The sequence below is a fragment of the Juglans microcarpa x Juglans regia genome, chromosome 6D, assembly GCF_004785595.1.
Source record: "Juglans microcarpa x Juglans regia isolate MS1-56 chromosome 6D, Jm3101_v1.0, whole genome shotgun sequence".
Taxonomy (NCBI): domain Eukaryota; kingdom Viridiplantae; phylum Streptophyta; class Magnoliopsida; order Fagales; family Juglandaceae; genus Juglans; species Juglans microcarpa x Juglans regia.
The window spans coordinates 8,175,146-8,200,155 of record NC_054604.1 but is presented as its reverse complement, the minus strand read 5'-3'; the positions used below and the strand labels follow the sequence as shown (position 1 = coordinate 8,200,155).

The 25,010-nt window shown below is 36.8% G+C and overlaps 2 protein-coding genes across 6 annotated transcripts; both read left to right on the top strand.

The window, feature by feature from the left end:
* Positions 1 to 206: 206 nt before the first annotated feature.
* Positions 207 to 12,613, top strand: LOC121234229 (zinc finger protein 346). Of its 2 annotated transcripts, none has more exons than XM_041130098.1 (3): positions 207 to 633; positions 10,041 to 10,529; positions 11,835 to 12,613. In XM_041130098.1, the coding sequence occupies exons 1-3, from the start codon at positions 352 to 354 to the stop codon at positions 12,402 to 12,404; spliced, it is 1,341 nt and encodes a 446-aa protein (XP_040986032.1). In that variant the 5' UTR covers positions 207 to 351; the 3' UTR covers positions 12,405 to 12,613. The 2 variants fall into 2 exon arrangements, with proteins under 2 accessions (XP_040986032.1, XP_040986031.1); XM_041130097.1 differs by having other exon boundaries at positions 208 to 633; positions 10,029 to 10,529.
* Positions 12,614 to 14,326: 1,713 nt separating this feature from the next.
* LOC121234233 (centrosomal protein of 63 kDa-like) lies at positions 14,327 to 20,832 on the top strand. Of its 4 annotated transcripts, none has more exons than XM_041130103.1 (9): positions 14,327 to 14,481; positions 15,226 to 15,350; positions 16,198 to 16,257; positions 17,061 to 17,163; positions 17,858 to 18,455; positions 19,388 to 19,523; positions 19,672 to 19,839; positions 19,936 to 20,038; positions 20,259 to 20,832. In XM_041130103.1, exons 2-8 carry the CDS (start codon positions 15,270 to 15,272, stop codon positions 19,984 to 19,986), a joined length of 1,197 nt encoding a protein of 398 aa, XP_040986037.1. In that variant the 5' UTR covers positions 14,327 to 14,481; positions 15,226 to 15,269; the 3' UTR covers positions 19,987 to 20,038; positions 20,259 to 20,832. The 4 variants fall into 4 exon arrangements, with proteins under 4 accessions (XP_040986037.1, XP_040986035.1, XP_040986038.1 ...); XM_041130101.1 differs by having other exon boundaries at positions 19,930 to 20,038; XM_041130104.1 differs by having other exon boundaries at positions 14,328 to 14,481; positions 15,282 to 15,350; positions 19,930 to 20,038.
* Positions 20,833 to 25,010: the final 4,178 nt, after the last annotated feature.

The following is a 25,010-nucleotide window of genomic DNA, read 5'->3' as shown; positions in this document are numbered from 1 at the left end:
AATAACTTTTGGGGCGGTACGCTAGTTTTTTTTTTTTTTTTTAATAATGCTTCTGTACAAGTTAACCCAAAGTTTTGGAATTGTCTATGTTTATGATACACGAAGCCCAAGGCTTTAACTCTCAAGAGGACAAGGCCGCGTAGGATTATGATGTCGGTTCAAGTCCAAGCCACCCATGGCTCTGAGGTGAATTTATAGGCATTTTTCCATATTCAGGATTCACCATTTCGCCGAGTCTGCAAAGGTCTCTTTCTGCGATCAAATGCTTTTTCCATGGACCATACCGCCAGATTGACTTCACGGCAATAGAACCAGCCAAACTCCAGCTTTTCTTCAATTTTACAAACCTTAATGCATCACCAGGCACCACCACCACCCTCCTCCACCTTGGCCTCCCACTTCTCTCACCAGCCTCACACCACCATCCCTAACCCTTTTCTATCTTTTCCTCAGCCAGTGCTTCCCTCTGATCTAACCTCCAGTTCAGACCTCCACCCTCCTGGAACAGACCCGTTTGCCTATCCGGGCTCTTACCCATCAACCCATGTCGAACATGGAGCACATTTTCAGTATTATGTGGACCCAAATGCAAGTTCGCAGAATTGGGTCTCCGAACCCATTGGATATGAAGCTGTAAGTCTCTCTCTCTCTCTCTCTTGGCTGGATTTATTTTTTATGGGGTTTGGGCAAATTTGTTTTTGCGTGCAAGTAATTTTCGGGTTTTTGAGCTCTTTATATAAATTTCTTTTCTGCGCAATTTAATTCTTTTTGTGGTGTACTGGTATTGGTATTTCGTTTGACTAGAAATGGAGTTTTTGGGTGTCTCTCTATGTGGGATCGTGGTTTGTGAAGTGGGTTTATGGAATGGTTTTCTACACCCCTCAAAGTAAAGGAAAGTGCAGTGAACTACTAGTGAAATGGATTTATGGAAGCTCCAGCTTTCAAAGCCAAACTGCAAAGACTCTAGTAGAGTGCATTCATTAGAATCACCTGCTTAATCTGCATCAAAGTGACAAGAAAAGTATGACCAGATGACCCACCCGTGGATAGCCAAAGTGGTAAGGGTGAACTTGTGTGCATGAGCCCCATGTCACAGGTTTGATTCTCCCTGGGATCAAATTGTGGGGGACCATTGCGGTGGGTTGCTGTGCTAGTCACCCCCGGGGTTTAGGTTATATGGGTGAGTCCTAAGGGCTTTGCAGTGGGGTGGTTCCCCGTCATAAAAAAAAGTATGACGAGATGTGTAAGACCATAATCCATAATGCCCTTTATATGCCCAAATATTCTTCTTGTGTTGCGAAGTCAATTGGCAAATATCCTTTAGTGGCAAAAGCTGACATTTGCCTCGGTAAAAGTGATGTATTGACAAGCCCCAGCAATGCTTTGATCAGTAGTGGGGTGAGATAAAGGAGGATTTCCATCCTTTTTAGAACGTTTGATAATGGCAATAGTCAGGAAGCATAAGGTTTGCAAGTGGTGGCCATATCATGCTTTGTGAGGTTGTTAACCAAATACTTAGGTTGATGTGGAAAAGTTCAATTTCCAGAACAGAAAACCTGTAATGTAAGGGCCCTATGCTCAGAAATGGTGCTCAACTGGAATACTTGATCCTCAATTCCATCAACTTGGTGGTGATGAATTGGTCATCAACATAAACTAAAATCATAATGGTACCTTAGATAAGAGAGTTTCAAGCAAAAAAGGTTTGGTTGGCAATAAAAAGTGAAACATGGTTGCCCATGGTGGTGCAATAAGTTACCGAACCAGGCCCAAGGTTCTTGTTTTGGTACATATGGTGGATTTGAACGCTCGTCCTTGGGTGCGATTTTAGGAAATATTTTTAGAAAATAAGATGAGAATTACAGAACTTTTTAAAACTTTTCCTTTCTTTCCTAGGATATAAAAGATTCTATAGTTAAAAACTTAAAATCTATTTTGTAAATTTAAGAGAGAGTTTGTAGCGGAATTCATTAAATTAAATTACAAAGTCTTTTTTACAAAATATAAGTTCATATGTTACATAAAACATGCCTAGGCTTCTGCCACATTTTCCTTGACCCATGTCCCTGACTCTTCATTCTCATCTCGTTCCCTGATGGGGTACACTTAAAAACAAAATGAGTCGAATACTTAAGGGGATGTTTGGGGAATGGGATGAGATGAGAAATCTGTGAATATTAATGAAATGATTTGTGAATAATAGTGATATAGTTTAAGTTAAGATATTTTATTGGATTTTAGAAAATGAGAGAGAAAAAGTTGAATATAAATATTATAAATTTAAAATATTATTATAATATTTTTTTTTGAATTTGGAAAAATTTTATTACTTTTTGGTAATAAATAATACCTCCTGTGTACTTGGGGTATGCCTATTCTTGATAATAAATCTCTTATTAATTATAAAAAAAAAAAATTGTATTATTTTTTGTGTTTTGTTTGGAAGTTTGAGAAAGTTTTCATGATTAGGTAATGATTAGATGAAGAAGTTGAAAATTTAAAAATTTGAAATTGAAAAGTGTTTGCATTTGAGTGATGTTTGGGAAGAAAATTATGGTAAATTTTTATATGAGATTAGATTAGATGGTTTGTGTTCCCAAATAATCTCTTGGTAAGCATTACTTCATAATGTAAACATATATTAACATAGGCTTTCATTCATATATTCTTCATTCATCTACCTACATTACATAAATCATTTTCTTCTTTTGAAAAATTACAAGGTGGGTTTATTTCTTAAATGGTTTTTCTCCTTCATAAAAACATTTTACACACCTTGTACATTCTTTCATAAAGAGTTAAAATGATTTCACAACATCCAATTTAACTATTATCACTTTCCATTGGTTGGTACACACTGTTATGCTCCCATATGTTACGACTGGTGGTGTTTTGGATCTAGACTCCGCCCGTGGCCATATGTTGGGAATTCCTTTCAGTCAGGGGGTAGCACTGAGTGCACTATCAGTACTACTTACCCGGCATTACAATCTACCCAGTCCATTGGTATCATCATTCATTTAATCATTGGCCGTTACGTAGGTTCATACAACAAAACATTCATTTTCTTTCACTTCCTTTCTTTTCATTCATTCCTTTTAATCATTTATTTTTCATTCATCAGTCCATTTCATTTCATAAAACATCAGTTCATAACATTGAGCATAAAACTTCACCATTTCATTTCATGGATCATAAAGACAATAATTATTATATATAACACCCACTTCATCATGCATACAATTATCATAAAGATGCATAAAAAGGGGGAAAGGCCATTACATACATATACTTCAAAACATTAATACTTGGCGTAGATTCATAAAGCATCATTTCATTTCTAAAAGATTTTCATTTCTAAAAGAAAACATCTCATTTCCTTTCATTGCATAAAAAGAGCATTTCTTTTTTCATAAAAACTTTTCATTTAATTTCCATATCCTTTAGAAAACTCTAGAAGAGTATGAATGTGAAGCCCCCAGGTCACTGCTTGGGATGGAACGGAGACTTGGAACGTCAAGACATGCAACACATGGTTACATATCCCTGTTCATGACAGTTAATATGCAATGTATCTTAGTATGTACCTAGCAGTATGCAATAATCACAGCGGAATTAAGGGTGATAAAAATATTTGATGCCAAAATGGACCAAACATCCCAATGATTAATAAACCATAAATAGGTATTTCCTCAGTTAAGAGGTCCACATAAGTTCAACATAACATGAGAGATAGAATCTCCATAATACAGAACTACATAGTCAGATTAACTCTCGCATCCGCTCTATAGTATATAGGGTCAATGTTATGAATGTTAATATCTCTTCTCCAAATCAGGCTCATCCTCAACCATCCGAAGCCAGCAGTACATCCTACTCGTCGTAAGCTGGTCTTGGCACAACTTCTGGGTTGTTGCTGCCAATGAAGCCTAGGAAACCATAAACTTTGAGGGCTATTAGAATGTGAAATTTCGATTTTAGATAGTTGGGAGGGCTTAACTTAATGGTGATGTGATTGAAGCTTAGCGATGAAGATCACACGTTGGAGGCTGAAGGGGGGGAGGCAAACATGATGTTTGTAAAGGCTAAAAGAAGAAAAAAGTGCATGCTGACAGAAGGAAAAAAAGATGATAGAGTGCCAACTATTGTTGTGTTGCACAAGATGGTGCAATCTCATTTCGATTCTTCTTAGTGAAATATGATGATAAGCATTGGCAATCTTACCTACACAATAAAAGGCTCGCTAGGCGGTCTTGCTAGTTCAATGATAAGATGGCTGTGTGTTCTGATCTTGGATGCAGTACATTGAAATCCGAGGTGGGTTTTTTTCAGCTCCTAGCTAGACAGAGACGAATTTCCTAGAAGAACAAAAATGAACTAGTCTAGAAGTGATTGGAGTAAAACCATCAGGGCCGGGAAAGTTTTCTCTCTCCTAAATATTTTCTCTCCGTACACATACGAAAATTTTTTGTGTTGCTTTATGATGATATGTTAAGTTTGTGATGGGACTCATAAGAGAAGTGGTGATTGAGTCTAAATTATTCATGTTAGTTAAGGAAGGTGGTTTTGTTCGCATTACAGAGAGGGGGTGGAAGAGGAAGCAAGAACTTCTGGTGGAGAAGAGCACTGCCCAATGGCTTCCCAATGGCTTGTTAAGTCGTTGGATGTCTGTTCAAGTGGGGTGAAATAGAATTTCTATAGCACCATTAGAGAGGGTTATTGTAGTTATTTAGTACATAAGTGCTCTAATAACAGGGGATGTTACCTAGTGGTGGCTGAATACAGAGAGGGGGGAAGGAGAAGCTTCATCCTCATTCTGGAAAGCAAGGAGGGGAGAGGTTGGAAAAGAATGAAGGAAGCTTTGGGGGAGTGTGTGTAGGAGGGCAGTTTGAGGGGTGGCCAATATGGTGGAGCCCTTTGGAGGCCCTAGTTGGAGGCGGTGCACTTGTATAAGGAGGCTCTGCTTCGTTTGAGACCACGGGGTGAGGTGAACGGAGAAGGAGGTGGGGCCTGGACCACTGACAATCGCGTGCCTCGAGCCTCAATCGGTGTACGAAAGCTTGACTTTGGCATGGAGAATTTGTAGGGCCAGATGAGGAACTTGTAGAGAGAGCTGGAGGATCTACGTAGGGTTGTCAGGCGAAATATGGAATGGAATACTTGTAGGGGGAAGGAGTTGCAGGGGCCGGGCCTTGCTGTGGAGCCCAAACAGCCCATTCAGCCCAAAATAGGTAACCATCGGTAGAGGGGAGATGGATTTAGGTGGAGACGTGTGCCTGGGCCGAAAGTGATGGGCCAAGTTACTGGATCTTAGCCCAATGGCCCAAAGAAAGGAAATGTGGATGGGCAAGGGCCCAGAGCCCGGAAGTCTCACGAAGATAGCCCGAGGGCTTCTCCTGCTGGTGTGTCTAGTGCACAGCGCACACTGCGCCACTTGCCGTCGCAGGGGGAGATGCCGACTGACACCCAAAAATCGCCAATGAAGACAGTAGCACTCTTCGATGACGACTTGTAGGTGTGGGGTACTCGGAAGGCAGTGGCTGATTCTGCAAAGTGTTCTGTGACAAGTATGGGAGGGTCGTCTCCGTCGTCTGGGGGCCAGACAGTGCCAATGAAGGGAATGGAGGTGTCCCTGCCTCCGACGAACCCTTTTATGCATATTCCTAAAGACACTGAGAAAGACAGGGCGTATTCTGACTGTGAAACAAATGGGCTACTATCTGACACTGTCAATGGGGTGTCTTCTAATGAAGAAAACAATTAGGCCATAGTAGATATGGCGGATGCTATGGTGGTGGAAGAGACTCGAGGTACCTCGATGGATAACAAGGAGGGTGAACCGGTTCTGCTAAATTTTATATTCCCCATGCATACTGGAGTTTCAGATTGGGTCTTTAGGAAGGTTAATGAAATCCAGAAAGTTGTGGGATTGGAGTACAAAGAGTACAAAGATCAGTTCATGGCCTTGCTCACGACCATTGAGGTGGGGCACCAGCAACATAGGAAGATTGGTTCGAAAAAACAGCGGGAGCTCAAAGTGTTGATGTGGTCGCTGAACACTAAGGGTAGCTCCAGTAGGGGCAAGTTGAAAGGAAAGGGGCTGACCTTGTTCCTATGAAATCCAAAATTGTGTTGTGGAATGTCTGCGGGCTCAATGAGGCCATCAAACATCTTTAGATAAGAAACTTGCTTCGTGAGTGGAAGGTGGACATCATTTGTCTATAAGAGACCAAGTTGAAGCTGATCAATAGGAGAATTGTGAGAAGCCTATGGAGTTGTGCACACGTGGATTGGGTTTATTTGGCTTCCAATGGGGCATTAGGAGGTATAATGGTGATGTGGGATAGACGAGTGGTGGAGAAAGTGGAGGAATTCATAGGGAGGTATGCGGTACCGTGCTCCTTTAAGAATGTGGTAGATAACTTTTTGTGGGCATTTGTAGGTGTCTATGGTCCAAATGTAGACAGTAATAGAGTATTGCTGTGGGAAGAATTAGCCGGAGTCCACAGCTGGTGGAACCTCCCATGGTGTATATGGGGTGATTTTAATGTTACTAGATTTTTGAGCGAGTCTTCCGGAAATAGAAGAGGACGACCAGCTATGATAGAATTCTTAGCATGCATCTCTGATTTGAATTTGGTAGATTTGCCACTTGCTGGGGGTCCCGCCACGTGGGCTAACAACCAAAGTTGGTCTAGGTTGGATCGTTTCTTAATTTTGCCAGAATGGGAAAGCCATTTCCCAGATGTGTGGCAAAAGCGCATGCCTCGTATTGGTTCAGATCACTGGCCTATTTTGCTTGATTGTGGTGGCCTCCGAGGAGGTCGAAGATACTTTAAATTTGAAAACATGTGGTTAAAATCTGACGGTTTTGTTAAAAGAGTAAGGCAGTGGTGGTCCTCGTATCAATTTTAGGGCACCCTTAGTTTCATCCTAGTTGGTAAATTGAGAATGTTGAAAAGAGATTTGAAGCTGTGGAACAGGCAATCTGTTGGTGATCTAGGGGAAAACAAGAAAGGCAAATTAAGGGAGATTCAGGAACTTGAGAGGCTCCAAGAGACCAGATCCCTTGTCTCAGAGGAAGTAGCTCGGATGACTTTGTTGGATGCGGAGCTAGAGAGAATTATCTTATCTGAAGAGACTTTCTAGTGGCAAAAGTAAAGAGCATTGTGGCTCAAAGAAGGAGACCGAAGCACAAAGTTTTTCCATCGAGTAGCAAATTCCCACAAGAGAAACAACAACATAGAGATGTTGAAAATTGAAGGTGTTGAGTGTAGAGAAGAATAGGTTATTTGTGACCATGTAGTTGGCTTCTATGAGCAACTCCTAACTGATCCTGTCAGTTGGCAGCCGTCTCTTGATGGCTTGGCATTTGACTCCATTGGACCGAGTGATGTGTCTCGGTTGGAGAGGGCTTTCGAGGAAGAGGAGGTTGTTGAAGTAGCGAGGAAAATGGCTAAGGACAAAGCTCTAGGCCGGATGGGTTCTCTATGGGTTTCTTCCAAGACTGTTGGGACGTTATTAAGGAAGATATTATGAAGGTGTTTCAAGAACTCTTCGTAGCGGGAAAATTCGAGAGAAGCCTATATACCACATTCTTTGTGTTGATCCCAAAGAAGGTGGGGGCAAATGAGGTAAAGAAGTTTTGCCCCATTAGCCTGGTGAGTGGAGTTTACAAGATCATTTCCAAAGTGTTAGCAAACCGGCTAAGTGAGGTGGTGGGGAAGATTATCACCAAGCCCCAAAACGCTTTTGTAAAAGGTAGGCAAATCCTAGATGTGGTACTTATTGCTAATGAATGCCTAGATAGCAAAATGAGGGCATGCACAACAGGGATCATTTGCAAGCTAGATATGGAGAAGGCGCGATCATGTCAATTGGGATTTTCTTCTCTACCTTCTTGGGAGATGTGGGTTTGGAGAGAGGTGGAAAACATGGATCCGTTGGTGTATTTCAACGGCGAAATTCTCTGTATTGATAAATGGCAGCCCAACGGGTTTTTTCCATAGTTTGCGAGGCCTGAGACAAGGCGATCCGTTGTCGCCTTTGTTGTTTGTTGTTGTGATGGAAGGGTTAGGCAGGATGATTTCGGCCTTGGTGAATAATGGCTTTGTGGAGGGATTCTCGATTGGAACCCTGGATAGGGGGATCATTAACATATCTCACTTATTGTTTGCAGATGATACTCTTGTGTTTTGCGAGCCAGATCAAAGTCAGGTGTGTGCGTTGAAGGCGGTGTTGTTGTGATTCGAAGCAGTTTCCGAGTTAAAAGTGAATTTTGAAAAATCTGAATTGGTGCCAATTGGAGTGGTACCAAATGTACAACAATTGGCCAGTTCGTTGGGCTGTAAGTTAGCCTCTCTCCCGTTGATGTATTTGGGACTTCCGTTGGGGCAAGAGCACGGACACCCTCTATATGAGAGTCAGTGATTGAGAAGATAGAGAAGAGATTAGCAAGTTGGAAGAGAATGTATTTGTCGAAAGGTGGTAGGCTCACACTGATAAAGAGTACACTTTCAAACTTACCAACCTATTTCCTTTCACTATTTCCTATACCTACAAGTGTGGTGTACAGAATTGAGAAACTCCAACGCCATTTTTTGTGGGGCGGTTTGGGGGAGGAGTTCAAATTTCACCTAGTTAAGTGGGAAACAGTATGTTGCCCTATATCTAACGGTGGCTTGGGTATTAGAAATGTGAGGACCTTCAATCGGGCGTTACTCGGCAAATGGTCATGGAGATATAGTAAAGAACTGGATGCCTTGTGGAGAGAGGTGATTGGGTGCAAATATGGTGACTCATGGGGGGGGGGGGGGGTTGGAGCACTAAAGAAGTTATAGGATCTTATAGAGTGGGCTTGTGGAAACACATTAGAAAAGGCTAGGGGTTTTTCTTCGACACACCCGTATTCAGTTGGGTGATGGCTCCACGATTAAATTCTGGAAAGATATATGGTGTGGCGATAATGCTTTACAAGATCGTTTTCCCCCACTATTCCAAATTGTGGAATAGTGGCGGAGGTTATGGAGATATTGGGTGGGCAAATTCACTGGAATATTAGCTTTAGTAGGGTAGCATAGGATTGGGAGATGGACAATTTTGATGATTTTTATAGCCTTTTGTATTCCGTGCAGCCAAGCAATCAACAAGAAGATGGTTTGTGGTGGTTACCCACCGGGAAATGTGCGTTTTCGGTTCGTTCATTTTTTAAAGCTCTTACCCAAGAGCCCAACACTCCGTTTCTGTGGAGAAGGCTTTGGAGGCACAAGGCGCCCCCAAAGCTGCTTTCTTCGTGTGGACAACATCTTTGGGAAAAATACTCACTACTGACAATTTGAGGAAGCGGAGAGCTATCAAGTAGATTGGTGTTGTATGTGTAGGGGTGGGGGTGAGTCGGTAGATCATCTTCTATTGCATTGTGAGATTGCAAGGGGCTCTATGGTATGAGGTACTTAGTGGAGTAGAGTTGGCTTGAGTTATGTCGGAGAATGTGGTGGCAGCACTGGCCAGCTGGCCAAACATTGGAGGTATGCATCAGATAAAAGCGGTTTGGAAGATGATTCCAATGTGTATCATGTGATGCCTGTGGCAGGAATGTAATGCGCGGATGTTTGAAGACGAGGAGAGATCGTTAGAGGAACTGTTAGCATCATTTTATAGCACTCTTTGTACTTGGGCCATTGCTGTTGATTTCAATGGCATGGCCCTTCATGATTTTCTTGTCTCTCTTGTGCCCTCTTAGCCAGGGCTCCCTATTGTACATACTGGGCTAGGCCTATTCTTTGAGTAATATAGTTTTCTTACCTACAAAAAAAAAAAAAAACTAGTCTAGAAGAATGCAGAAGAAATCTTCTCAACATTTACAGAGAAATATTCCATTATACGTATGTAAATGCATGTTTATAATCATACACATCTGAGCAGTGTTAGCAGGACCGTTCTTATCTAACTGAACATTGTACGAGCCATAAAATCTCATATATGCACTCTGAGTAGTTTGATCTACACTGTTTCTTAAACCTATATCGTTTGATTTGCAGGCTATCAATTCTTTATGCGAGAATTCTATTGTGCCCACTAGTTCAAGTTCTTTATGGAGCAACTATTTGGCAAATCAAACTTTGGCAAAAGATGCCACAGGGATAATACCAAAGCAAACTGATGTTGTTCAGTCCAATAGGTGTGAGCTCTGCAAAATTGATTGTAGTGGCAAAGAGGCTTACGAGAAACACATACTGGGAAAGAGACATAATAGGAATTTGCAAGTACAAAATAATCCTACTACGATGTTACCAGGAAGCTCTGTTTCAATGAGTGACATACCAAGCCAGGTGCCCAGTATGGATGGACAGACAATATTTGGGGCTTCAGGTTTGGTTGATGGTAAGGAGTTGGAGACAAAGAAACGGAAGCTTTTGGCAGGTGGGGCAGCAGTTGATTCTGTCAGGATTTGCTCAATATGCAATATTGCTTGCAATAGCCAAGAAGTTTTCAATAAACATCTGGCTGGGAAAAAACATGCTTCTCAGGTAAATCAAGCTTTTAACTAGCTTTTTGCAGGATTCACTTATGTACACTGTTTAGCACTTACTTTGCTTTTGAAGATTCTTCCATGCCTTCCACCAACCACTGCTTATCTTTCATGGAAATAAATATTCCTTCACGGCTTGCATAAATTATTGGAGTTAATTTTCTTTTGTTGATCTATGAGATTAACTTCATGTATTCATGAAATTTCTTCAAGCCTTCTTTTGGAAGTTACATCTTCCACCAACCATTTCTTTTCTTGATTTGATTGCAGCTACCGTGGACTGTGCAAGTATTGTCAGTGATTTTATCAATGGTGTAGATTAACAATATATACAATCTGTTGTAGTCGTGTTATATGCAAATAATGAGTCATCTTAGATCCGCTGAGTTATCTTTTATGCTGGTCCTCTAAACATTAAAATGTTATAACTATTATTGAAGTTTCACTTTAATGCTTTTGATTTGTGTCCTCCATTGATTTGCAGAACTGAGTTGTATAAGAAGTAATTGCAGATGGTGTGCATCTTGTCAAAATAAGCGTGTCCATTTGGACAGCCTAGTTCAGTTTTTGTTGTTTTAGCTACAGAAAGGAAAAGACATTCATTTATACCGCATAGAATCTCTTTGAGTTGCTTCCTCCTTAGCCTTGAATTGTTGTTGTAATTGTTTCTAGTCATTCAACAAAGTGTATCGTCAAACTTTCATACTATTTATATCTTTATGGTTTCTCCAAGTACTCTAACAAGTACTACCGTACTTGTGAGAGTTCTATTTTGTCTAATAAAAGACATGCATTCCTAATTGGATGGATATGTTTATTCCTTGATTGCATTTCATTACCACCTCTCACACTTATTCCTCTATTATCCTATTTTTCCACTTCTTATGCTGCACCTTCTACTTTCGCTATTTGTGTGTTCACGGGCTTGCCACAGAAGTTGAACTTCTCTTCTGTTTGGTTCGGTTCGGGATATGCAGTGTGGTGTACATTTTGTTATATGCACGGTTTCTCTCTGATTCCATTGATAACAGTATTTTGTTGCTTAGAGAAAGAGAAGGGGCCGGGGGGAGGAGAAAAAGATAATAGTATTTGGTTTGGTTAATAATTAATCATGTTGCTCTAAAATTAATGTACTGTTTAGTTATATTAGAAGCACATCAGGGTGGTTTAGCCACTACATACTAAAATATGGCGTATGACTACTAATGCAAGAACTATTGGAAATAAGAAATAAAAAGCAGAACTTTCAAGGCATCACAATTGTTATATTTTTCTATATGATTCTATTTTGGTCACAATGCAGGCTCGCTTAATATCTCTCAATGGCGTTGGCCCATATATTGCTGCAATCAGGGCTCAAGATGGTAGCATTTGGAAAAATACTCTAAAGAAAAACAAGGTCGTTCAATCTGCTTGGTGTGAAGTCTGCAAAATTAATTGTAACAGCACTGATATCTACACCAAACACATACTAGGAAAGAAACACCAGAAGAACTTGGAGAAACTGTCAAAATCAAATAATGATACTACTGCCCTTACCTCAAATGCTACACCAGCCTCAACAAATCCAGTGATTGGACCAATGGAAAACCCAGAGGCCAGTAAAGGCAATAGCGTTGTACCAAATTTGAGGAAGAAGGTAGCACTGTCACTGGCACCAGAAGAGCTGGAGATGAAGAAACTAAAGATTCTGCAAGGTGGAGCAGCAGCTGGAGCTCTTAGAACGTGCAGCATATGCAATGTGGTGTGCAACAGCCAGAAAGTGTTCAATTCTCACCTTGCCGGTCAGAAGCATGCCGCCATGGTGAAGAAACAGATGGAAGCTGAAACTGCAACCAGAGCCGGAGGCCCTCAACTGATAACTGCAGCATAAACACCTTATTTACCAGTTATCCTGATCATTTTTCAAAGCTTTTTGTACATTCTCCTTTTGCATACTTAACAGAGCTTTGAGAAAAGCTGGCTTCTCATATTGTTAGAACAAAAATGCATAATGTTTAGAGGGTACTCCTGTAGTATATTTAAATATTGCAACTTATGTACCGTACAATTTTATGTACAGAATGGGTGTGATTTCTTTTCTTAATAAATTTCTTTTCTGGATGGCTTCCATGTCAGAAAATGCAAACAACCATCATGGTTCTCAGGAATCCATGTAAAATTCCCATTTAGGAACCAAAAACATCACCCCATTGGTCTGTATTCTGTTGAAATTGGAATCATTAGATTAATTGATAAATCAATATCACCAAAGCCTTTGATTGGTGTCTCATCCTCTTACTAAAAATCCTCTTACTAAAAAAGAGAAGACAATAAAACTAATTATATAGCAAAACATTAAAGTTTACTAGTTTCATCATTTCTTACTTGGTAGAACATGGTTTGAGAATTTTCACTTATATTTATAAATTAAAGAGATTTTTTTCTTTTTCTTTTTTTTTTTTGTCTTTTTTTTTTTAAATTTGACAGATTTGCTGCATTTTCCCATCCTATTTCATAAGATTTTTTTGAAAATATTTTGTCTTCTCGTAGATCTTGAAAGCTTAAAAAAAGCAGCTCCTCAAGCACATTCGGTCTCGTTTGTTTTCACAGATGAGATGAGTTGAAATAAAAGTTGAAAATTGAATAAAATATTGTTAGAATATATATTTTTTAATATCATTTTTATTTTGAGATTTGAAAAAGTTAAATTGTTTATTTTATTTTGTGTGAGAATTTTAAAAAAATATAATAATTAGATGAAATGAGATGAAAATAATTGTAAAAACAAACGAGGCCAAAATCAGCATGTAAGTTATGACCTATTGAAGTAGGATTTTCAAAGTACATAAAACGTTTGACTTAATAAACAACTCAGAAACGATTTATTTCATACTGTTTCATAAAGCTATATTAAATTAATCTTTTTATCAAGTAGACAACCTTGAACTCCACCTACTAAAAAACAAAAATTAAGACCATTTTGATATTCATAGGTAACATCACGATGGCATGAGGCAAAAGATGTGTGAGCAATACGTTAAAAGGGGAAGGCAAATAGAAGCCCCAAAAGCTATAAAACTAGCATCCAATAATGGATTTTGGAAGATGAACTTACCTTGTTTAAGGATTGGCTTCCCTTTTGTTCAATGTTCTTGATATAGCACCTCATACCTTCCTCCAAGATTTTTTTGAAAAATTATGTCGCATTTTATTTACGCATTCGACCTTAGACTCGAATAAACTCGAATACCTTTGTGCGAATCTCTTGCTGTTGATTTACTAATATAATAGAAAGGTCTTTTCTTCTTTATTTAATAAAATCAAGTTTTTGGCCTTATCTTGTAGGTGACGACGATATTAAGTTGGCAGCGGAAAAAGACTTGGCACTCAAAAATTTGAGAAAGTCAGAATAAATTACTAAAACTAAAAAAGCGGCCGAATAAGCAGATGGAGCGCTGAACAGATATTTGAAAGGGCAAATAGCTTTATGAAAGTTAGAAAGAAAAAATTAATTATTTTCTTTGTCTCACTAAAATTACTCACTTGCTCAAAAATGAAATCACAATTTTCAATCATTACCTTTTATCGTCTTAAATCATAAATAGGTTTCAATCTGTATACCCTCCATTCAAATATAATTGTTAGTGTTATTTCGAGTACCTGATTTTTCAGTCTTGACTCATCTTAACAAAATAGTAATTACTCAAAAGTTTTTACTCAGCGACAGCGGGTAAGATAGTATCCATCCACTTGTTATTGACCCGACCCGTATGAGTTGGCAACTCAAACTGCGCTTTTTTTTTTTTTTTTTTTTGAGCTAAACCGCTCTCATTCAAATTACGCTTTTAAGCTGGCCACAGCCAAAATCCAAATTCTACCATCGTTTCAAAATTTCCCAATCAGAATTACAAACCCAAATCTCTCAGCCCTGAAAGTTTGAATCTTTCACTCTGATTCATATTTCCGAGGTATAAATGCTTTCCGAAATTTTAGGTGGTTGTGTCGATTTATTTCGTTTTGTTAATTTATGTTGGAATTGAATGGATAGTTTGATCATTTGATGAATAGGGTTCGGTTTTCTTTCACTCATATTGAAGGGTTGCATTTTAGCATCAAATGAATCATACCATGTTTTATTTTATTTTTTTTCTATTTATTATCTCTTCTTTCTGATATGGTTTTCAGAGAGATGTAAACCTATTAGCGTGAATATATTTATTCATTTTCTTTGGGATTCAGTGAATATTATTACTTTCTCTTTGGGAGCCATCATACATATTAGTGGGAACCTAAACTCAAATTTGAGGAGTATTTAAAGTGAAATTCATACAATTTTCCCTTTATTTAGATAAAATTGGGAAAATATTTCCACACTTTTTTTTTTTTTTTTTGGGGGGGGATTTTATCTCATGTCATTGCGTGGAAGGGAATTTTTTTTTTTTGAATGGACTGTGATTCTTGTGCACTTAGGATGACAAATACAATCAACTTCTCACATTTATTTTTGCTCTTTTAGCTTTTTTTTTTTTTTTTTTTTGTGTGTTTTTTTTGCGTTTTTTTTTTTTGGGCTTTCATTGAAAGGTTACACAATTATGCTGCATATTATCTTTATGTTGCATCATCTAAGTTCATCATTTGTTTATTATAGATGATGCCATGTATTGCTCTTCTTATTTTTAGGGATGGACTTAATCTTTTAAGAAATGATACAGGTATTTATTTGTTTTGCACATCTGTGTATATTTTTCTTGCACATATGTCACATCAGACAAAGACGGACACTGAAAACTTTTCTGACATCGAGGAACTCTTTCAGATTGAGACTAGATGTAGAGAGGTATGTTTTGTGCCTATTGTATCTACTTTTAAATATAATTCTAAAGATGTTAGAGGAGTTGCAATTTGTGGCTTTAAGATTGTCTGAGAGTATTGCAAGCATATAGTTTTTAAGTTGAGTTCTTGACATTAATTTATATTTGCTTGTATATCAAAATCACCATCAACGATTTTTCTTATCAGTAAGTAAGAACTTTATTGATGAGAGAAATATGCATAGTCTAAGTACGTGGGAAATATACAAGAGTAACACCTATGCATGATTGTCTAGAAATACAAGAAAGTCATTAATATTTATGCTGTTAAAATCTATCACAATCGATCAAATGAAATAAAATATTAAAGAAAAACATTCTAAGCTCATCCATTGACAGCTTGCGACCTCTAAAACTTCTTTCATTCCTCTCTCTCTAAAGGCACCACCATAGACAAATCTGAACCATCTTTCAAATTACTACGATTTGTGAGTTACCATGTAGGCCTCTCCAATTTGCTAGAAACTCAACCACCCTTCTCGGCATTGCCCAAGTTAACCCCACTCTAGCAAAGAACAATTTGCAAGGAACATTTTGAGGTTGTAAACATTATCGTATGAGCCATTCATTTCCATTTTCCTACAATCATTTCTGAGTTTAGTATTAGTGATTGAGAGCTGAAAAAAGAAAGAGAAGAAAAAGAAGTGGCCACTTGTCCTTTTTCAGAAGACTTTGGTTTAGTAATATTTACGAGCCGTTGGCTATTTGTTAGTAATTGAATTTTTTAATATGTATAAATTTCAATTTTCATTCTAATTGATTTTTGTTCATCCTCTTATTGATCTATCTATATACTTCTCTATTTGCATGCAGTTAAAGAAAGAAAAGAACATGCTGAAAGATTCTCAATCTGAAAGCTTTGAACTGATTCGGGTAATGTTTGGATGCTATACGGTTTTCTTTCAATTCCATTAGGTTATGTAACAGGAATTTTTATTTTATTTTATTATAAGCTTAAGTCATTGATTTTTCTCCTTTGGATGAATCATGGAAATCCTTATTTTCCCATTTCCATGGCCTCTTGATGTGTTTATTTTTCTATTGATTTTCAGTTCATTGTTTTTCACATTGTCCTGTAATAGAGGAACTAGTCAAGATTAAACACTGCATGGGTGGTTATGGTTGAACCTCTCATAGCCTCTTGCATACGAATCTTCTAATTGCATTTTTCGGGTTATGACATGTAAAAGTAGATTGAAGACTCTACCCAGTAAATATTATAAACCATATTGTTGTACTTGATACTATGTATTTGCAAGTCAGCTGCTGGACAAAGAGTGTCCAAGTCGGATATACCTATACTCCAATTTGTGCACAAATTGTCTTCTGATACTTTTCAAAATAACATGATGAAAACCCCTCATTTGAAGCAGAAGGTCAAAAAGAGGGCAAAAAAGGTAAAATGAATAAAAGGACATAAAAAAAGAAACTAAAGATGGTTTTAACCATTTGTTCCATTCCTCTTCTTCGCTCAATAAAGAAGTTTATGTTTAACAAGAAGAATATACTCTGGCAGAATATCAATGAAGACTTTTTTTTTTTTTTTTTAATAGGTTTTTTATAGGTTTATTTTATTTTTTTAAAATGGGCTCATGGCAATAAATCTTGTCCACTGCCCCAAAACACACCAAGCATTTAATTTCATCATAGCAAATGAAGACTTTTGTTTCATGCAGAGACTAGAACAACATGTGAAATCATTGTCAGAGGCTCGTTCAGAAGACAAGAAACACATTCAAAAGTTGGAAAAAGAGCTATTGAACTGCTCTCAAGAAATAGGTAGTTATTCTTGTATCTATACATACATGTTTTCTTAGGTTGTCCATCATTTTAACTGATTGTACAATTTTCATTTTATTATTTAAGGAATGTGTTTCATGCCATTCTGATCAAAAGAATATTAAGATGCGCTAACCTTTTTATGTGTAAAAGAATTTTTTTGTTTTGGAATACGTTCACTTGCTCTATGGTTGTGTGGTTGTGGAAACTCAAATTTTATATCGTTGTTTGGGCAACATATCTATTGTGTCTCTGTGTTTTGTAGTTCTTTGTCCTTACATAACCCTGAGGAAACTTTGACATGGCCATGGTGATTTAGGATAACCCTATGCAAGGATAAATATTTGGGTGTTATGTTCAACTCTTGAGTTTTATTCCCTGATCAGTTATCCTGAAAAATCATATGTAGAGGTGGGGCTTAATGCCCTCTCTTCTCTATATAGTTCATGTAGAATTTGTGCATGGTTTAGGGGAAAGCAGTTCATGTATATGTCGGTTTCACCAACAAGATCAGTTGTGTTCAACCATTGGATATTTATATAATATATAATTCATAGAGTTAAAAGTTTTTCTTTAAATATTTTTCATCCATCCAATGGGTTACTTAAGACATATGGTATTTGTCAATGAAAAAGTAACAGCATATGCACATTGATGGAAGGTGCTCTTTAACTCAATCACAGCTTCATCACAGATTACCTGCAGGATCAACTAAATGTGAGGAACACGGAGGTGAACTGCCTGATAGAGCATGTACACAGCCTTGAGCTGAAATTAGCAGACATTGAAGATTTACATGACAAAGTTGACAGGTCAAGGGAGGAGCTAAAGAGGTCTGATTCAGAGCGCTTACTCTTGCTGCAGGAACTAGATAGAAAAGAAGCAGAGTTACGAAATTCAGCTTCGTGCATAGAGAAATTAGAGGAATCCATCACAGCCATGGCATTAGAGTCTCAATGTGAAATAGAAAGCATGAAAATTGATATCATGGCCTTGGAACAGAGTTGCTTTGAGGCTAATAAAATCCAGGAGGAAACTACTGAAGAAAGAGCTAGGATGAATGGGATGATTCAAGAGCTTGAGGCTCAGTTTCAGGATGCACAGAAAATTATTGAATCTCTGGATGGGGAAAATAAGGAACTGAAAGAGAAGCTTGATATGTCTGAAAAGAATGCTAGACTATTTTGTCAGGGGATTGAAGAGTGGCTGCACAACAAGGACAGATCCCACCAGAAGTCTCAGACCTGCTTGAGCAAGCCAGAGGATAAGCTTAGTATATTAAAAGAATTCGGGTACGTTACACTGTATAATTATGCATTAATTTGTGTGTGATTTATGTCCAGAAACATTGTAATGTGTTAGAGGGAAGAACCTCTTTTTTCCAGTCCACTTTTTAGACCTGCCTCATGGACTTTTGCTAACCATCTATCAATAGTCTCTAGCCATAAATTCTTGTTCACTGTTATCCATCTGATTCCTTCTCTTCACTTATCAAGTCATCATATTTTGTAGCATTAGAATAATAATTAGTTATATTTTGATTGGTTAGTGGATACCACCACTTGGTATCTGTCTTGGATCTTGAGGTCTTTCTTGGTGAGTCATTTTATTGGTGGTTTACTACAAATCTGGGTGGTTGTTTCTTGGTAACTGGTTGAATATCATGTACCTTAAATTATAACGTGTTTCATGAAAACTGTCACTGTTTGTATTTTAGGGGAAAAATTTACCATTCCTGAAATTTTAGTGTTTCATGAAAACTGTGTCACCGTTTATATTTTAGGGGAAATTTGAAATGACAACGAAAAATGATATTATGATTTTTTGGGTGGGTGGGGGATGGATGTTTGAAATTATATGTTTTTAACTTGCAAAAGGCACAATCTTAGAGGGATGATCTTAGAAGATGAAAGAAATTTCTTCTTCAATAGATTATAAATCATCAATTTTGATTCATATGGCTACCTTGCACTACTATATAGGCCTTAAACATGGTCCTCTTTTGAAGTTTTTTGGATTCGATAAGTGTCTTATAAGGTTGCTAAAAAAAGTTCTTTTAAGAAATTGTTGTTATGGTTGTCTTGAGAAGAAATTGTTGCAGTAAGTTTTGTTTTCAAAGTCCTAACAGCTTATTAAATTATTGCATAAAATTATATCTGTCACTTTGTTTTCTGTCAAAATTCATGTTTTGACATCCTTACTAATAATTGGATAATACTTGAAGCACTTGTGGAGAAGTCTTGGGTCCACTCCTTTCACAGTTGGCAAAGGAGTGCAGAGTTGATGCCGATTCAAGAATGAAGATGGAGAATATGTCAAGACAGATTCAAGAATATGAATGTCTTGTGAAGCAACTTAAGGTATGACCATATGTGGAAGCATTGCCTTCGATATGATCTAAATGACTAATTGCAGTATGTTTCAAGTGGGATCAGTGCACTAGGTTTTTGTCCTTTCTGGACTTCAAGGTTACATGACTTGTTGATTGTATCCGGTAATGGTTTCTAGGAAGAATTGAGAGAGGAAAAGTTGAAAGCAAAAGAAGAAGCAGAGGACCTAGCACAAGAAATGGCCGAGCTAAGGTACCAAATTACAGGTTTGCTTGAAGAAGAGTGCAAGCGTCGTGCTTACATTGAACAGGCATCTTTACAGAGAATTTCTGAGTTAGAGGCACAGGTATTGATGTTTATATTTGCAATCTTCCTTGTCAGCCTCATAGGGAATAGTCTTATGGTTTAAAAGATACAATCTTGTTTTGTGATCAAGGTCCAAAAAGAAAAGAATAAATCATTTGCTGCTGTCAGGCATCTCCATGAAGCATAGAGATTGTGTTATCAAAAGGATTGAGGATCTGTGTGTAGAAGAAGTTATTCAGGTGTGTTTTTTCACTCTAAAGTTCCCATCTAAATTTCCCATTCTTCTCAATGTCAATGTGGCATAACCGACATTGTATTTGCACAGTTCCCTTGCCCATGGATCTATCCTTTGCATTTATGTTAGGTGCTCTAATTCATATCCTAGCACACTCTGACTTCAATAAGAACATGAATATTGTTCTTGCTTTTCTTAGATGCATGCTTAATCTTTCTGTGCAGGGCTGATGCTTCTGACAGACACTGTGAAGCTGTCAAGGGTACCAAACTCAAGAGTATTTTTATAGATTGCTCTGTGCAAGAACCTATAGAAATTAAAACTTGTCAATTTTACTACGGATGATGATGCCCGCTATAAAGCCGCCACATCTAGTAGGGAATTGAAGAAGAAGTTATGCGACCTGTTGTGCTGTAAGTGCAATTTGTATCCATGACATCATTACCGGAGCATCAATGTTTGGGTAGTTCTGAAGTCCAGTAGAGTCTCCTACATGCATGGGGTGCTAAGTTTACTGAACATTACAATATTATCTCCACAGCATGCCAATGGAGCATGCTGCAGACACTGCACAGGCCCTTTTGTTTTTTTCACTTTTCTGGCATATGATTCAGGAAGAGATATAGATATCTATGTTCCTGAGCACGTGGGCTTAGTAGCCGAAAGTGTCAAAAAGCCCTGTAGTCTCTGTTTCTATCTCAGACTGTTAGTGCTTAAGCAGTCGAGAATATTAGTTATGTATCAATTTTTGCGTATAATGATTCATGCAAAAGGATCCATTTCGATCCCTTGTTTGCATATTGTGAGTGAGATGTAATCCCCAGATATATCTTAAGTGCGCATAAAGTTCATGGGCTCCAGAATAGTAGGTGTTTGGTTTTTAATACCTATTTCTTAACTAAAACTGTATCAATGGCACATAGTTCATGAATTCTCACAGTTCAAAATGTCATTTTTTTTAACCCTTTTCTACGTTTGTTTTTAAAATAATAGAAGTGAGTTGATCAAAATCTCCAAAGTCTATAAGCTATTATGGTTTTTTTTTCTTAAAAAAGTAAAAGTAAAAGTAAAAATAAAAATAGATTGTATTGCATTAATATCAATATAGTAGAATGAAAATAGGATAGAATATTATGCTCTATAACTCATTGTAATTACTTTCTTTTTCTTTTAAGAAAATAAAATTTGTAATAAAAAATATATTTAGGGTACAGACACTGTTACTACAGAAGGCCTTGCAAGCAAGCAAGCAAGCAAATTGTGACTCATAAAATTATCAAAAATGTTAAGAGTCACTGATTGTTGGGTTCCGACAATTTTTTTTTTTTTTCTTTTTTGTTGTTGTTTTACTTAGTGATTAAGGAAGTATTTTTTAGTAATGTTGTGATTTTTTTAAAAATGTTTAAGAATATAAACAAAAATGAAAAAAAAATACTTTTTGTTCTTATCGAGATGGGTCTCATGTTAAAATTATAACGTTAGTCACTAAAGCAACATGAAAATCCATGTCTCTCTATATCAAATAAAAATGAAAAATAATAAAATAATTAAAAATGAATTTAGGAGATTTTAAATAATTTTTTTAAAAATATTAATTAGGAAATTGACTGATGATGACTATTAGGTGAGTGTTGGCCACAACAAGGATGGATCTAGTCATCTCTGCTCACCCCCAAAGATATATGAATTAATAAGTTGATTTTTAATGAGTGATGCTAAAAACAAAACCATTATCCCCTAATTATCTTCTTTGCTAACGTTTTTTTTCTAATTATTTAGATTTATCATATTACTTTTTAAATGAGTAATATTAAAAAGTACACCTTTATTCTACTACCATTACTCCCACTTGCAAGCATGATGATAGCGTTTAATAACTCATAAATTCTAATCTTTTATGACAATGATTGCTCTAAGGGTAAGCACCACCACCTCAATAGAATGGGAGTAACAAGGAGATAGTGATATAGCTTCTAGCATTTTTTAAATAAATTTTAGATATATCCTTACTAATATATATTTAATGCTGCCGTGGCATTTGAGTAACATGGATTGTCACACTAATTTAGTTGTTATGTGTTAGTTTCGCATTACATTACCGTGTCAACTCATAAGCGTTTTGTTGTAAAAGTATTTGTAACCCTAACATTAATCTTTTTACTCTTGTAAAAAGGTCTAAAAGGGGTGGAAAGTAGGTCTTAAACAAATATATAACAATTATAATAGCTAACTTTTCAAATATTAGCTGAAGGACTTGAAATAGGTCCCAAATGACTGTTGTCGAAGGAATATCGTGGGACTATTTTTTATTAGTAATCGATGTAAGTGGCTCTTTAATGGGTTTTTAATAAAAGAACTGTTGGTTTTGTTTGGAATGGTGCACTTGAGTATTATATTTCAAACTTGTGTAAACTTTAAATTTGTGTATATTCTTATATGCTATTTTGGCTTTATTTGTGGGATTTGTGCAAATTTTGTAACGATTAGAATGTTTGAAAAATGTTATGTGGCAATGTGTATTGAATATTAAATTCTTGCTAATATCCACCACTTACACTTGAATATTAAATTCATCTTCAAATCCAAAATCATAAACGAACAGAATTCCACCTATATTTTCAAAATTTTCTCATTGTTTATAAATATATATATTAAATACATAATCTCCAAACTATTTACAACTATAATACAATGATCCTAAAAAATCCATTCACAAGTTCGACTAAAGCCATTAAATTCTAAATAATTACAATTCAGATACTCCAACAAAAACTGTAAAATAACTAAATATGATCATAAGAAAACTCTCTGTATAACCAAAACCATCTTCAAACAACAAAATCATCAAGTCCCAAAACTTCCAACTTCAAGTGACTAACCCGAGTCTACTCTGAAATCTTTGGCTCAAAAGATATTACTTCAAAAGAATGAACTTTCTACAACTTTGAAAAATATGTGAATTGAAGTGGTGAGTTGCCACGTGCTCAATAAGTAGCAATTTAATGGGAGTGTGGGAGTTGGCAATTTTCTTGACTATAAGAGAGTAAATAATTTTTTAATAAAATAATGTGAGCAATACAATTTTATTTTAACCAACATATTCAGCCAAATATTATATTCAAGGCACATGATAATAGGAAAATCACCAATATACCACAGAGATATAATGCCACGAAGACATCACACTGTGAGGGACGTCAAACTTGTCACAAAGACATTCCAAGAATAAATAGCATGCTCACATTTAACTTTCAAATTTAATAAGTCACATAGCATTTTTCAAACATTCCAACCGTCACAAAATTTGCACAAATCCCACAAGCAAAGCCAAAATAACAGAAAAATATGCACAAATCCAAAGTGTAAGAAAGTATAGCGGAAAAATACCTCAAGTTCAGCTTATAAAATTGCTCCACAAGTTTCTCCAGATTGACAAATCTGCAACGTTTTCTCTTAGTGATGAAGTGTACTACGTAGTATAAAACTAAAGTAACACTTAACAAATCCACAGCCTAAATATCTTATCAAGAGAGAACAAAAAAAGAGAGAGCTTTTATGTATTTCAGATGATGCCAAAGCCAAACTGAGGGGGACTATTTATAGTCCACCAACACAGGCTGGCCTTGAATTACTCTGCAATCAAATTGCAAATGCTACAAGCTGCAATGTAACGTATAGCATTTAAGCCATCCATTACAAGTCAAGTCAAGTCAAGCAATGAAGGGAGGGGGTCAGCCCACGTGGGCACCCCTCCTACTAGCACAAAATTTACAAAAGTTTGAAATATAATACCCAAGTGTACCATCCAAACAAAACCAACAAATCTTTTATTAAAAACCCATTAAAGAGCCACTTACCTCATTTTTTTTTGTCAAAATAGTCATGATATTCTTTTGCCAACAGTCACTCAGAACCTATTTCAAAGTAATTATAATCCGTCAACTTTTACACTAAAAATGATTTCATTTAACACTAAAATTTCACTCAATTCTTAATAATATGAATTGAAACTTGTCCTAAAAAATTATCTTCCAAAATTGATGAACTCCAAATTTCTAGATTGAAAATACGTTACTGGACAACACGTACACCAGCCTTTATTCCCTTATTATTCTAGCTAATACCCACCACTAGTACTTGAATATTAATTTCATCTTTAATACACCCTAATAGCCTAGTCAACTAGGTATAGTCTCAACAATTCACAACATAAAATTTTATATTCAAAATTCATTAAATATACTATGTAAGAGGGATGATAATTTATCTAATATTGTCGTTGATGATGATGAAATAACAAGTAGTAGTGGCTGTAGGTGGAGGTTACACAAAGATAGAAAAAATATATGTACTGTTTAGATAGAGAGAAAAAGAGAGTAAAATAAATAATATATATATATATACACAGAGGGTTAGAGAGAGAGAGAGAGATGATTGGGGGTTGAGAGAGAATAGGGGAAAGAGAGAGATATTGGTGAGAGAGGGAGAGAGAGAGATATGGCGCGCGTGCGAGGGGCGGAGGGGAACTTATGGGAAGTAAGGAGAAGGAGTAGGGGAAAAAGAAAAGAAAAAGGGATTGGACTGGCTAGGCAAGGCTTATGGGCTTGGGTTATTACAATCTTTCCTCCTTCAAGAAATTTCATCTCCAAAATTTGATATATTATCCATAGAAACAACTGAGAATATTTTGCTTACATTTCATCCTCTCGTTCCCATGATGCTTCTTGTAAAGTTTGATTTCTCCAAAGAACTTTTTACTAATTTTATTATTTTGGAGCGTAACACTTGCTCTTTGAAATCCATAATTTGAATTGGGGTCTCTTCATATAATAAATCTTCTTGGATTTGCAATAGTACATAATGTAATATGTACGAAAGATCAAATACATATTTTCGTAGTATGAATACATGAAAGACATTATGTATTCTAGAAAGTACGGAGGTAATTCAACTTCACGATGGGCAAGGCCAAAGCT

What these genes read in the sequence shown, in the direction of transcription:
- LOC121234229 (XM_041130097.1), top strand. Translation starts at nt 352, where the DNA reads ATGCATCACCAGGCACCACCACCACCCTCCTCCACCTTGGCCTCCCAC. An exon ending in AACCCATTGGATATGAAGCT is followed by an intron (nt 634 to 10,028) that starts GTAAGTCTCTCT and finishes AAACCTATATCG; the next exon opens with TTTGATTTGCAGGCTATCAA. An exon ending in GGAAAAAACATGCTTCTCAG is followed by an intron (nt 10,530 to 11,834) that starts GTAAATCAAGCT and finishes GTCACAATGCAG; the next exon opens with GCTCGCTTAATATCTCTCAA.
- LOC121234233 (XM_041130101.1), top strand. Translation starts at nt 15,270, where the DNA reads ATGTCACATCAGACAAAGACGGACACTGAAAACTTTTCTGACATCGAG. An exon ending in AAAGCTTTGAACTGATTCGG is followed by an intron (nt 16,258 to 17,060) that starts GTAATGTTTGGA and finishes TGTTTCATGCAG; the next exon opens with AGACTAGAACAACATGTGAA. An exon ending in AGTATATTAAAAGAATTCGG is followed by an intron (nt 18,456 to 19,387) that starts GTACGTTACACT and finishes TAATACTTGAAG; the next exon opens with CACTTGTGGAGAAGTCTTGG.